General features: G+C 41.0%; 1 protein-coding gene and 1 long non-coding RNA gene across 5 annotated transcripts in view; one reads left to right on the forward strand and one right to left on the reverse strand.

Annotated features, from left to right (window-relative positions):
* NSMAF (neutral sphingomyelinase activation associated factor) overlaps window positions 1–13,686 on the reverse strand; it is a 37,871-nt gene extending 24,185 nt beyond the window's left edge. For 2 of the 4 annotated variants that reach the window (XR_013946127.1, XM_080578977.1), the window contains exons 1-6: window positions 13,553–13,686; window positions 3,966–4,055; window positions 3,790–3,868; window positions 3,630–3,697; window positions 3,506–3,542; window positions 568–618 (exon numbers count right to left, since the gene is read on the reverse strand). Coding sequence is in view for 1 of the 4 variants with exons in the window: in XM_080578977.1 (XP_080435103.1) it covers window positions 568–618; window positions 3,506–3,542; window positions 3,630–3,697; window positions 3,790–3,868; window positions 3,966–4,055; window positions 13,553–13,605 (378 nt within the window). In the remaining 3 variants the exon portion in view is untranslated. Of the gene's footprint in view, window positions 1–567; window positions 619–3,505; window positions 3,543–3,629; window positions 3,698–3,789; window positions 3,869–3,965; window positions 4,056–7,168; window positions 12,925–12,948; window positions 13,318–13,552 lie in introns of those variants that run through there. The other 2 variants (XM_080578979.1, XM_080578978.1) reach the window with 2 other exon arrangements.
* A 244-nt stretch (window positions 13,687–13,930) lies between these two features.
* LOC308189202 lies at window positions 13,931–14,747 on the forward strand. Its single transcript, XR_013946128.1, has 2 exons — window positions 13,931–14,069; window positions 14,333–14,747. It is a non-coding gene; the product is annotated as an uncharacterized lncRNA (long non-coding RNA).
* Window positions 14,748–14,976: the final 229 nt, after the last annotated feature.

Here is a 14,976-nt window from a genome sequence, read left to right on the forward strand (position 1 = left end):
AAAGAATTTTTGGGCAGAAATAGTGTTTTAATGACTCTGCATTTTCATTTTGTATTTGTATCTTAACCCATCTCCCGTTCCAGCTGAAAAACCCTTACTTGTGCACTTTGAGGCCTTCAGGCTCAAGAATTGGAGCAGACTCACCCTATCAGCAGAAAGTAACCAGAAGCAAGCTCTGGTTTCTGCTGTGAGCAGACTTATCTGCCATTCCTTTGAACCGTGACGCATTCAGCTGGGAAATATCAGTTAGGAATCTCTCATCGCCAGTATGCTTAGAACTGAGGAGAAGCAGTGTCCTCTAAATACTAGTGCCCAGCTGACAGCTCTGTTCAGCCCACAGAGCTGCACAGCAAGGGTCAAATCTGCAGTATGTTTTCCAACAAATAATACAAATACACTGTAGAAGAATTCAAACACTGTTTTTTAACCAATATACACAATTATTTATTTTTTAAGCTTTATTGTCATATTCCTCAACTTATAATCATCATACTCCTTCCAAAATGAGAGCATAGGTCTTTGCAGAACATGAGTTCACTAAAAACAGTGAAAAAAATGTATACTTACTCTGACCGTTTTATAGGGTGCAATGATGTTTCTTTCTTTAATGAGAAAAGCCTGAAAAAGCACGAATGTTAGTTTTAGTCTGAAAAACAAAACAAAACAAAACACCACCACCCTAAGCAAAAAAGAACACATCCAAAAAAACAAAACAAACCCAAACCCACATCAATAATAAACATAAATCCTGATAAAGGCAGAGCTAAAAACACTGTTTAAGCAATCAAAATACTGGGTTGCAATATCCTGCTTTAACTACCCTCCGTGAACTGCAGAAAAACAATGACCTTTTGTAGCTGCTAACCACAAAAGGGACAAGTGTCCAATGCATTTCAGAGGCTTACTCACTTATACAGTCAATTAGTGAGCTTTTATTCCCATCATATGACCTTCAAGGAGCTGCAAGATTAAAGGCAGTAAACACAGCCACCAGTCTGGCCCCATTCAACAGAATACTCCTCCCCACCTTTTTGTCTGGCAGCTCATGTCCCTTGGGTTCTGCCCTGAAGGGAATGCCCCTTCCCACAGGGGAAACTCATGAAATACCATGAGCCTTCTCAAATGAGCTCTTTCCACTGCCAAACATTTTGCTTCCTGTTCCGACAGCCACGAACCTCAGATTTCCTCTCTCATCCAATAGCTCGCTTTTGAACAGTTTTGTTTCTCTGATGCTACTCTCAGACTCTCAGATCTGGAGAGGACCTTCCCCCCCCCCCCCCCCCCCCCCAAAAAAAAAAAAAAAAAAAAACACAACAAACACATGAATCCTTCAGATCCTTCTCTTCACAGCTCCTACACAAAGGCTTAACTGTTGGCACATTGGTTTATCACCTTATCATCTGCTGTCTGAAAGGTGTCAAAAGCCAGAGAAGTCATGTTTTGCCCTGTCCATAGGAAAGGCTCAAACTTGTTAAAATCTCATGCCTGATTAAGACTAAATTAGTCCTGAACTCCACGAAAGGCACCAGACTGCACTACCAACTGTATTATTCTACACCATGGCCTGAGAGCCTTTCAACACACCAGGCATCACATGGCTCCACCAGACCCAGTGCCTTCGTTTGCTTCCTGCAGAGAGCACCATGCCTGTGGGTCTGCATTCAAAGGCAAATAAAGAAAACCATAACCAAGAGAAATACTGTTATCAGCCTGACAGATGAGGGTAGAGCAGTGGACATTGTCTACCTGGACTTCAGTAGGGCTCAGAAGCTAACATCAGAGCCGACCTTTGCCACGTAACAACTCACAGTACGGGCAAGCCAGCAGAAATTGAGCGGCATGCTTAGAAGCTTGAAGACTCAGCATGCCTCTCTAAGTGCTACATCAAATAATAATGGCAATTAGTTCCTTACATCTGACATCAGCTTTTACAGACCTGAATCAGACTATAGGAGAATAAAAATCAGAGTAAGAGACACCTGCTTTATACTCAGCACTTACTTCTGTATGATAACTAAATGTTATTCTACACTGAAAGTCCCAAATTCCAAACTATGAGGGAAAAGTCAACAGCACACATCAAAAAACATATGGAAGCAGAACAAAAAAATTGGCATACTGCATTAATTTCATATTTTGGAGGACTTTTCTCCAATTCTATCTTAAGAAAAAGTATCAGAAAATAAGTTAATATAATCTCCAATTACTATTTATATTTGCTGTTTTATAGGAATTATTTTTTAGTTTTCTTGTTACATAAAGCAAAGCTTCTTATCCAGCTATGCATTAACAAATTTGAACCCAAAGAAAAGGTGAACATGTTTAAGATGATCCAATTATTCAATATGTACAGTTTCCTACAAGACAGAAATTCTACTAAAAAAATATTCAGAACTAGATCATGATTTATCATCAGTACAACTACTGAGTGAGTATTTTATACTTGAAAGTCCCTATGCCTTTTATATAAAATACCAATATGTATCATCACAGCAAAATGTTTCAGTGCATTTCCCCAGTGACAGAAGGATGACTGGCACGCTACACGTAGTGGGACTAACAACATTTGACACTTTAAAAGTTAATTCTCTTTTCTTCATGAATGTTTTTATACTCATCTATTCTTCAGAACATCAGTGTATGGTAGATGGGATGAATAAAAAGCGTAATGAAATAAAAGACAACACTTTTTTTTGACCACCTGCAAGTTTGCATGGAACAATTAGAAATACCTATAAACAACAACTGTAAAACACTCAATACAAAAAATAGCATAGACAAAATTAAATGCTTGTGTACCTCTGACTGCCAGAGTACATAACACAAGGCTTTCAATCTTAACTCTTGGTAAAAACATTTTACCTTCTCAAACATTCTAGCATATCTGTATTTCCCACCTCATCTCTGTTCTTTCCATAAAGGAAAACATGAGGGGTTTCTTTGTTTGTTTGTTTTAAGCATTGGAACACTTATCAGCCCCAATTTTGCAAAGCTTGAAGTATATTCTGTTGGTTAACATTAAGTACACATATGTTTAAGTTAATCACAACTCATGACTGAAACTTGAGCCCACATTTCAGGATAGCTACTGAAAATGACTTGGTGGACATACAGTAGAGTCCAATGATTTCATAAAGCTGAACTGAAAGGACTAAGATGGCTTTGCCATTACCAATACATGCTGCAGAAAGAAAAAAAATCTATATAAAACTATAGCAAGACGAAAACAAGGATGATTAATAACCACTTTGAAATCAGTCTATTTGCCTTTTTCATTCAATTCTAAAATTGCCCTAAGCTCTTTTATAAAATTCAGTGTAAAAAATTCTTTTATAGTTTGAAATTTCCAGCATCGATAATCTCATGTTAATGCTAAGGATTTTCCACACCAATTAGTTGTGTTTCCAGTCAACTCACCCTAAAATTCCAGCTCTGAGAACAACAACAATAAAGAATGTAACCTTTCATATTTATACATCAAGAATCTGTTATATGCAGCTCTTACCTGATTACATACAACAGAAATCCCTCCGGATGTTTCCCTAAAATGTAAATAAGATATTTAAAGTGATGGGCATTTCAGCTTTTTAGAGTTAAATGCATATATACAGTAACTCAAATTCACATACCGAGTGAAAGGATTATTTGCTTCATTGTCTTCTGGGGCTTTTATACTAATGCAGTCTCTCAATGGTATCTGCAGCAAGTAAGAAAAACACATACCCCTTCTTAAAAGGTTTTTAAAAGGTATCTTAATTTATCAAGAACTTGCAAGGTTACACTGCTTACCTTGATAATGGGTTGGATATTTTCATCAGGTTCAAAAATGATTGATTTTGAACAGATTTTTAGAGAACCTCTGATTTTTCTAAAGGAACAAAAAAACAAGTAGTAGTTGTGTGCGTTTTACAGACACATGAGACTAGAACGACTAGAGTAAATGAATATATGTAAAACTTTCGTACCTTTCATCCCTGCAACCTTTATTTATGATATGATTAGCTGTGTGCTGTTCAAAGTAATATTCTTCCAGGTTAAGAAGCAGCAGTGAAAACCTACAAATAAATAAACAAAAATTATTTCTTCAAAAAGAAAACACCATAAAACAGTTAATGTTCTTAATAAAATATATCAAGTGTTTCGGAAATCTTCACTAATATACATATAGAATCACTAAGGTTGGAAGAAACCTTCAAGATCATCCGGTCCAACCACCCCCCTACCACCAATGTCACCCACAAACCATGTCCCTAAGCACCACGTCCAACCTTTCCTTGAACACCCCCACGGGCGGTGACGCCACCACCTCCCTGGGCGACCCATTCCAATGCCTGACTGCTCTTTATGAGGAGAAATGACTCCTAATTTCCAACTTGAACCTCCCCTGGCTAAACTTGAGGCCATTCCCTCTAGTCCTATCCCTAGTTACCTGTGAGAAGAGGCCGACCCCCAGCTCCCCACACCTTCCTTACAGGTAGTTGTAGAGAGCAGTAAGGTCCGCTGTTGAGCCTCCTCTTTTCCAGACTAAACACCCCCAGTTCCCTCAGCCGCTCCTCACAGGACTTGTGCTCCAGGCCCTTCACCAGCTTCGTAGCCCTTCTCTGGACATGCTCCAGGGCCTCGATGTCCTTCTTGTAGTGAGGGGCCCAAAGCTGAACACAGCACTCGAGGTGCGGCCTCACCAGAGCGGAGTACAGGGGGACGATCACCTCCCTGGTCCTGCTGGCTGCACTATTCCTTACACAAGCCGGGATGCCGTTGGCCTTCTTGGCCACCTGGGCACACTGCCAGCTCGTGTTCAGGTCAGCATCAATCAGCACCCCCAGATCCTTTTCCTCTGCACAGCTTTCCAGCCACTCTCCCCCAAGCCTGTAGCGCTGCATGGGGTTGTTATGGCCAAAGTGCAGGGCCTAGCACTTAGCCATGTCGAACCTCATCCCACTGTCCTCTGCCCATCAACCCATCCTGTCCAGGTCCCTCTGCAGGGCCTCCCTACCCTGTATGTGCCCTGTCCCCCTCCCAACCTCCAAGAATGAATTAATTTAAAATAACTTTTTAAAAGAACAAACCTGTATGGAAACCTTGTATTTACATTAAGATGATTGACTGATGCTCTTCCAAAACAGTCAAGGTTAGGTATTTCAGTCTGTTCATATGTCTGAGGTGGGAACTATCCTAGCATAGCCAGTCTTTAAGGAATAATGCTAATAATAACACTACATTTAACTCGGATCAGTGTAAGCCAGTCAAAATACGCAATGACACAAAAGATGGAGCAGGAACTAACAGTGCGGAACAGAGAAGATAAGATCTTTCCAGAGCAAAGCTAAGTGACATTGGTTTCAAGTGTTAAGTGCAAACCACAGGCATGGTTTTTACAACACGGCTGAGCCACTCTATGGATACCCTCTAATAAAGCATTCTCCAACTACTTTTTGGCATATTGTACCAGTGCCAGTGTTTGTTCAAACCCCCAGGAAACCTGTTTATGGGCTAATCCGATAGAAAACAAACCACCACAACAACAAAAATTGAAGACGTCTTCTAAAGCATTTCATTGCAGGATCACGGTACTGCCAACACTCACACAAGGTAAATGCAAATAGGTTAGATTTGATATAACATGAAACTACATTCTCTAACAAATTAACTTAACTGCTGCAAGTAATGAAAGCTCATCAGCTCTACTAACAGGGTGAACACAGGGTCACCTATGCATTTCGGCAACAGGGAATGACAGTGAGTATCAGCGCAGCAGGCAGAGCAGCAACATCTTATTTCCCTTCAACATACAACAGCTTGTTTGTGTGTGGAGCCAGCCAGATCTGCAGAAGTACTTAACATTTATTCACATCCACGCTTTGAGCTAAGTTCTGTATTGTGTTCATGAGGTGCTTTACAAGAAATGCTCGTGACAATGCTAATAAGCACCAAGTGTCCCCAGAGCATTACGGCACGTTTAAATAGCAAGCAGTAAACATGTTGAGAGTTCAAGAAATGAACTACATACTAAACAGTCTGCTTGCTAGGACAGCATAATTCCTACTAGAAAAAAACAGCATTACTGGAAAATACATCCTGTTTATGTAAGTTTCATGTTGTGTCTGTGTTGCACTAAATGCACCAAGACAAAGGTTTGCTGTACTTACAAGTGGATCCACATGCTCAACACCTCCTGACACCCCACGTCCAAGACTCTCTGCCCTAACACCCTACTGCTTCTACAAAAAGTCCAGTGCATTATCTTTGCCCCTGTGTTCTTGAAAACAGGTGTTTTGTGATGCCATTAAGAAACACTAATGTTAAAATGTTAGAAAACATACAGGTTACAGCAGTATAAGCCATACAAAACTCCTTAAGAAAATTCAATGCAAATCCACAAAGGTCACTTCAGCCTTTCCCCCCAGTTACCATTACTGTGTTTCTTGAATATCTCAGGTTTCCAATGGAGTTTCAGGGGCTTTGCCATCACATATCGTTTCTCAGAAGACACGGTATCAGTTGCCTTCTGTTTCTCATAGAAGGTTATTTTTCAAACTTACTGCAACCTATGAAAGCACGTCCTATCAACAGGTGTAAACTGAATTCCCAGCTTTCAGAGGCTTTGGTGCCATCACTCGCCTTCAAGAAGCTAAAATAGAAGCTCTAGCTCTGCATTTTGAAGAAAAAAGCTTCACTAGGAACATTCTACATCCCAAGGGGGTAGAGGAGTATGAAACCATAGCAGCTTCCACACAGCTACCATTAAATCCCATTTTTCAACATGTCACCTAATTGAAGTCACACGGGACAAACTTAAGTTTTCTGGGCTTTTGCAAGCTCAGATCTAGCAAGTGCTATCATATTTTTATTCAAAGCTTTTTAATAAAGCTGTGTCAGGATATGTAAACCAGTTCAACATCAGGATGTTTTTCTTTCTAGTATATATAAGCATACACACTCAGATGATTATCCACAAGCCAAAATACTTAAGAACAAAGGTAACGCCCAGATTTGTTTGAAAAATCTTCCACTTTTTTTGTCAGGGAACAGACACTATGGACACAAGGAACAATCAGCTTCACAGCAATGATGTTAAAGGTCCCATAAATCTTCTTTTGTGACAACTGGTAAATCATGTTCGATAGAACTCATTTCTGAAATACCGTAAATAAGTAGAGCCACTAACAGTAATTGTATCAACGGGGTCCCTCGTGAGAGCCTTCACCACACACGATGACAATTCAGGTTTGCCAGGAGTTTTAACAAGTATTTACAGGTATCAGGGGAACAGATCACTCTCTGGTACATGGCATCAGCAGGCAAACATGGTGTTGTGAAGGTCTGAAAAAACAGGAAATCGATAGCTATACAATTATAGCAGTGGGGATCTTCAACATGCAGCTAAGCAGATGGACTGCAGAAGAACCAGCAGGGTGATTGTCTTCCAAAGAACTACAGAAGGTATTCGAAAGACACTTGTGGTATCAAGATGACTGACACACAAAATTTATGTTATCAGCTGCTACATAGTCCTATGACAGGAATTTGTACATATGTTTGGTACAGAGCTAGAATAGTAATTTGATTCTTCTGGGCATGACAAGAGAAAACAAACACACACACAAAGGAAAGGAACGATGCCCAAGATAAGAAACGGATGAAATACATAGCAGTGGAGAACTCTATCTTGGTCTCAAGCCACCGAGCAGCTGTGCTAGTCCCTGTGCTGCATCAGCCTATGACTTACCATGCTGCCCTGGAGAACAGCCTGGCTCACAAACCCAGTCTCAAGTCACGTAAGACTAGGTAAGCCTGTTCCTTTTTCCTCAAGTCTGACCCTAAGACATCAAGAAAATTCAGCCTCAGCCATTAGTCAGGCAAACATCTAAACAAGGTCTTCCAGTGAGAAGAACCAGACTGCTTCAGTAATACAATTGGTTTCACACCCCTCCCCTCCAGAAGAAAAACAGCAAAATCTATTTATGTCTAATTTTTCCCCAAAAAGCAAACTGTAAGTATCAACTGAGAAATGTACAACACCACTGCCGAATCCAAAATGAAAAAGTTTTTTTTTCTTTTTTAATTATCACCAAGAACTAGTATCTGGAAAAAGCGGTTTTGTTCTAATGCAAGCACTTGTGTTTTTTAATAAAAAGCAAAGGGATCTTCTATGTGTGGCTGCAGCTCTCAAACCTTGTATTCCTATAGCACAGTAACAATGAATACTGGCAACTACTGTTTCAGGCAAACACGAAAGGATCAAGTTTGCGGTATTTTTCTTAGCATCAGCAAGTGGCTCATTTTAATCCGCTTTTGAAATGTATAACCTCTTGGTTACTTGAAACTTCCTTGAAGTCGAATCACTTGAAACAAGTGATTTCATTAGCATTTATTAAAAATAGCATTACCTTTCTCTAAGTAGCTATCCTTTCTTGGAAAACTCATGGAAACCAACTCAAATAGCCTTTGAAATCAAGCAATGAAACTCATACCCTAGCATATTGTATGATGCATTTATGCTGGCTTCGTAATAAAGATACATTTCACAGGCTTACGTTCACAATTTTTGTGGTCACCAGGCTATTTAATTGCTTACAACAGATTGCTAAGGTCAGTAAGCCACATTTCTTCAGAAATTTCTTCAGGCATTTCTTCAGATACAATTTACTATTTTTTCCTCATACATTGAACTTGACACATTAAACTATTTTTAAAAAGCGATATATTGATTTGAAAGTGACAGAGAGGAACAAAACAGACAAGATTTTCAAAGGAAGCTCAGATGCCATTAAAATATCTGTATGGGGTAATGCTCATTGCCTTATGTTTTAGCTTCTTAGCAGCCTGGTCTTTATCCTTGGATAAAGTCTTGCCAACAGCAAAAGAAAGCTTCTCAGAAAATGATATGTGCTTAATGCATTTGATCACTTCAAAATCTGAAGGAAAAAAGCTTTAACAGCTTCCCTGGTCCAACCCAGCCTACCAGCTTCCTCAGAGACTACTTACAGTTCAGGAGACAACTCACTTCAGACTGCAGAAGCCATCAAATTAGCAGACAGAGAAGAACAGCAGCTTCCAGTCAGAGCTGTGGAGTTCCCTCAGGATAGTTTTGCACAGGTTTAATAACCTGAATGAGTTCATGGAGGGGAACAACAAGTAACACAGATTGTACAGCATGAAGGGGTCAAGGGCAAGAACACCGTGGCCAGAAACAAGACCTTTCTGCTCAGAGGGCAGCAGCCCTGCTGTCAGAGTGAGAAGGCAGCAGTGCCCCTTCCAGGATGAAACGAATCGGCAGCCTCCATGGCCACCAGGGCAAAGCCTCGAGCTTTAACATGGGTGGAAGGGCATTTGAGCTATTACAGTTCAGATTTAATGCAAACCCTGTATCTGAAATCAACAGCAGAAGCAGCTAGGAGGGAGAAAAAGAAGAAACTTTAATGAAGGCCCTAACAGCTTTTTTGTTGGAATATCTTCGATACCCATCCACTGGTGTTTGTCCATTAACTCTTTATTCCATGAGGATCAACCTTTTAATAGCTGTTGCTTAAAACCTAAGTACCTACACTTAAGCGTAAATTAAAGCACGCTAATACAAATCTGCTCGAAGGCTTTTTCATATTCCTGTTTTTGTGTTGTCCCTGAAAAGTGACATTAAGAAAATCTGAAAAAAAGTCAAATTGAAGTGATGTGGAAGGTGTTCCCTTGTGATGAGAATCAGTATTGGTTCAAAAAGTAGCTTCAGGGAAAAAAAGAAGGAAAGGAAAAAGAGAAGGCAAGCACCTTGCCAAGACAAACAAAACTTAATCTGTAGCAGGAAGAAGAAAGAGTACCGCAGGTAAGGCTGGTACACAAACAAAGCAGTGAGAAACTCTGGTTGCTCTTTTCTAAAAAAAAAAAAAAAAAAGTATTGTCTTGCTTATTTTTTGCCTTTTTCAAAAAGCTCCAATATAATTGCCACTCCAAAAAAGGGCTGAGGACCATGAGTCAAGAACACACCCTAGACGCATACAAAAACTAAGCAGGACACTAAGCAGCGGGAGAACACTTGCAAAACCTAACCTCATGTGATGTCACCTCCTATACACAAGGTTTGGGAAGCCAAATTGCACCCAAACATTCCTAGCATTGTTCAAAGCATGCAGCAAAGAAGCCAAACACACAACTCTTGATTTACCAACTACAACTTGAGGTTTGTAAGTCCTGCCAAGGTGCAATAAAATATCCCCCAAGTAGAAAGTGTGTTATATCAGGCTCAGTCTACCTGAGAATGTTAGTATGATTCTGCTTCACGTGCACGTCCGTCCATATTTCAATTTGCAAAGATCCAAGTCAGATCCAGCAATATAGTGAGCAGGGAGAGAACAAAATCCAACCCGACAACAACAAAAACCAACAAACCCACAATTTATTTTATGTTCCAATGTCACCCACCACCTGCAGCACCAAATCAGGCACAGGAATGAGCGTGAAGGTACCAGCATCTCAGCAGAACCCCATTTATATCATCCAGAAGAAACAGCAGCCCATTGATCCTGCTTTAAATTCTTCATCTGTGATTGAATTGTTACCATTTCCACCACTTCACTGCACATGCTGGGAAACTCCTGGGGCAGAACAGTTTCAAGTGGTTGACCGGACACACCTTGGACAATCACTTGACCCGATACTGAAGTACAGTCCTCATAATAGAAGTACACTGCCAGGGATGAACAAGCAGGCCACCCAGTTCAGCAGCACCCTGCAGCTACACAAAACCAGCTCTAAGTAAACCTCCTCTTAGGAGCAAAGTATCTATTGGCCAGCTGATGTGTGAATAAAAGTCTTCCTTACATATACTTTGTCCTCAGAGGCTAAGATAAGGCTACATACTTATCACGAAACAAAAAAACAAGCGGACATCACACACCATCATCGATCTGCAGGACCTACATGCCGCCAGTATGTTGTCTTACATGAGTGATGTGAACAAAAAAACAGATGAACTCCTCAAACAGGAAGCCGAGCAGGCAAACCAGCAGAACTATTTATAAAAAGTCTCTGTATCAAGTGTTAGATATGCCTACATCTGGGCACACAGCCAGCAGAACCCGGAACTCTATTTATAAAGAGAGCAACAACCTTACCAAAACGCCACATCATTTAATTTGAAGTTTTGTAACTAAAATTATTAAAAAAAAAAAAACAAAACACAAACCAACAGACTCCTACTAATGCATGTTGAGTTATTTTTACGGATTAAATTGGGTCATCATGCACACAACACTGCATTAATTAGAAGAGAACATAATATCTTTCTTCGCTCTGAACACCTAGGAAAAGTGAAAATAGATGTCTAGGAATACAGGTACATTTGAAGTTAAAAATCCTGCCAAAATTAATCCAACTCATTAGGTAGATTGATTTGTTTAATAAAATATAAAGTAAACCCCATTCTTTGTTCTCAGTGTATGAACACAGGACGTTTTAGAATGATCTTCTTTTCTTCTAGAAAATAACATAGTAAGAAAAGTAGACTTACATAATCAGATATTAAATCAGTCCAAGTAATTAGTTTGGGATTTTTTCCTGATCACTTAGAACTGATCTTCCTTCCTCCCCCCCAGAGCAACTATATAAGAAGATTAACTTTTTACCTACTGTTTCCCTGTGCTCTCAACCAGAACTTTCATAGCTTGCAGATTTGTTCATTGCTTTATATAAAAACAAACAAACAAAAACAAACAAACAGCAAACTAACAAACCCACGCATGAAACACCATTACCACAAAGTTTCAGAAAGGCCTGGTCATCTCAGTCGGAAATAACTACAGCACGATTACTTAAGAGAAGTATGAGCTATTGTTCTTGTACCAATTACCCAGCAAGAAGGCTAAAAGAAAAGCTCCCAGAGGATGTCACTTCTATTAAGCAAAATAAACATCTCTTTTGTGCTGTTTTAAGGCAGGACTGCCTATAAGGAAAACAAAAGACAGGATTTGATATTTCACAGCCAAAATCATTTTAAAGTGCTTAAGAAATGTTTTATGATTTCCTTTTTTTTATTTTTTTTATTCTTCTTCAGTAAGGCACAGGAAGAGAGAGAGGAGAAGAGACACGAGATATATATACATATGTATATATATATATACGCCCACACCTGATTTCATATATACAAATTTACTCTTATTTTACACATATGTCTAGTTAGGCAAGGGGAAGAAATAGAGAAATGAGTTTGCAGATATTTAGGTGGGAAAAGCTAGAAGTGAAAATGACAACAAAATTAATCTTTCATGATGTTCTCAAACTACAAACAATAAGATACAAGATCCTAAAACGCTTCCAAGGAACTTTCATTAACTGCAGATCAGTAACGCTGACAGACATTGATAAGTTGGTTTTGTTGTCAGGGCTTTTAGGAGAGACTTTTATACCACTTGGATCTTTAGAGCAAATCTGATGAGTTGTGGCCTCTTCCTCAGCTTCTCAAAAAAGTGGAGACAAGTTACGTTAAAACCTGAACAGAGCTATTATAGTCATACTTCTAGCTTTTCCTACAGTGAAGATGTTTTACTTCACAATTAAAAATCCTTCTCCTCCTCCACAGGAAGCTTGCCCATTCTCCCTCCAGGACCCTCACAGTTAACTGAAACCACAGCAGCCCCCAAAAGCAGCAAGGAAAAGAAAGCAAAAGAAAGCAAAAAGGGATCCAGAATACGTTTGGCCTTTGGAAACGGTTCAAAAGCTGTAGCAGCTTCATCGGCTGAATACCTATGAATCAGAATTTATATGGGCAAAGTGAGCCAAACTCTTCGTCACATGTTTTTCTCCCCAACAATAAACATCACTGTGTAACCAGCATCAGGAATTTGCACAGGGCTCACGCGGGCCCGGCTCGGTGTCCCCGCGGGCCCCTGTGGCTGCAGACCCTGCAAATCCTGCAACGGGAGGCACCTGGGGGGCACCCCGGTGCCATGCTCTTACCTTGCAGAGATCTCCTACATGGCAATACGACGGTTATGAAGGGTTTTGAAACTTTCTGACGAGCCAGGTGTAGATAAGCCACATAAAAGAAACTGTGACACAAGCTAAAAATAAGAGAGCAAATTCCGGCCGGGCGCAAGGTAAGCCTTTCTCATATGGTTAGTTAGTCACAGGAACTAGAAACACAGTCAGAAAGCAGGAAGGGGGTAATTGCATTTAGAGCTTTAAGGAGCTGTCAGAGAGTCTGTAATTGAAGGACTGACGATACGCCGATCGTAATGTTCAGAAAAATAACAAACAGCCTCTACAGCGAAACAGCGCTGTGCCTCGACACCACCAACACAACCGAAAACACCCGAAACGGAGCTCCCACGCGCAGCTTCCACGCAGTTTAAGCCGAGCGAGCTTAATTTACCTCCGTTTCCCCAGCTCTGCCCGGCACCTTTCCAGCCCTGACTGCGGGCACCCAGCACCGACCCGACTGCAACGAGGGCGCAGGCGGGCACGGCGCCTGCAGCCCCTTCACCCCCAGGCGCCTGCACCCCCGGCCCCTCTCACCCGAGGGGTCCGGGGCCGGGCCCGTGGCCGTGGCCGGGACTCTCACCTCTCCTTGGAGTACAGCTCCCGCTCCAGCCGCCGCCTGCGGATGAAAGCCATGGAGCCGCCCGGCCTCCCCGCCGCCGCCGCTGTCGCAGCAGGCCGGGCCAGGCCGCGCCTCAGGGAGGCGGGGAGAGCAGGGCCGGCCCGGCGGGTCGCCGGGGTGCCTTCCCTAAGCTTCCTTCCTCTTCCCCTTCCCTTTCTCTTTCCTTCCTTAAAACTTCAGCTGTGTTGTTTTGTTACCGCCGCAGGTCCAGAGGAGCAACCCGCGTCCCCAGCTCGCAGCAGGGCCTGCAGCAGGGCCTGTGCCCAAACCGGTGTCGGAGGGCATAGGTTGGGGTTGTCCCTCTCCACGGGGTGCGTTCAGGGCAGGAACGGAGGTGCCGTCCTCCTGTCACGGGTTTAAAACCTAAAAAACCTCCGTGGGAGGAAGAGGTAAATAAAATCCCACATGCTTCAGTTCGTGTCACTGCAGCTGCATCTGAACAATCCGTAATGTGTGCGCTGACACGGTTTCATGTGAGGTAGGAAAACAGTGTTGTTTGCATTTTTATAAATAATAAAAAAAAAAAGTTGAGTCACGCAGGGAATGTGATTTTTCACGTAGGAATAAAAAGAATTATAGGCTTGTAGGCCTCGAGTCTGTCTGATCTAATCTCTGCACTGAGGCCGATTCAGATATGTGTTGATCAGTGTTACTCAGTTTCAGTTTGTGGACCCGTAAACATGAATATGAGAAGTGCTGTATATGCTAAGAATTGATTTGCTTTTGCCATTTGTCTTTCAGGGACCTCTTAGGAGTAGTTCACAAAATCTAAGGAGGCTGTGGATCGTGGTCTGAAAAGTGATATCATCCATAAAAAATATTTCTGTAATTGATTTATAAAAACACCTATTTGAAGGAAATCTACAACTCTGGTATGTAGATCGCAGCGATATTTAACTGCATTTACGAAAATGTATTTGCCTTGTATCCCACTTTATTCTTTTACCGCATTCCTTGCTGTCAAACTCAAAATGGAAACGGAAAATATTTTTATATTGTTCACGTATGTTTTTATAAATCTGTGTGTAAATATATATAGATATTTATTTATACAAGTGTTTGTATGTGTAGATATGTATACCATCTTCACACAGACTACACAGTTTTGTTCATTTTCCTCCCAGACTACATTCATTAAATGATTTATTCTTACTGATTTTCTCTAGTTTCTTTCCAGTATGGTTTTTGCCTTTATCTTAAGGTGTGAGGCCCCTTAGAGCAGTTCAGCTGAGGACTAACACCAACTAGAGTGTAAGAATTACATCCTATGTATTACACAAAAGAGGAACTTCTATAAATACATCGCAGAAATAATTTGCTTTTCTTCTGACAGTGTTACTTCTGCTGAGAACCTTTTCTAATGTACTGCCACCTAATTCTCCCAA

Source organism: Anser brachyrhynchus (assembly GCF_964034855.1).
Source record: "Anser brachyrhynchus genome assembly, chromosome: 2".
NCBI lineage: Eukaryota > Metazoa > Chordata > Aves > Anseriformes > Anatidae > Anser > Anser brachyrhynchus.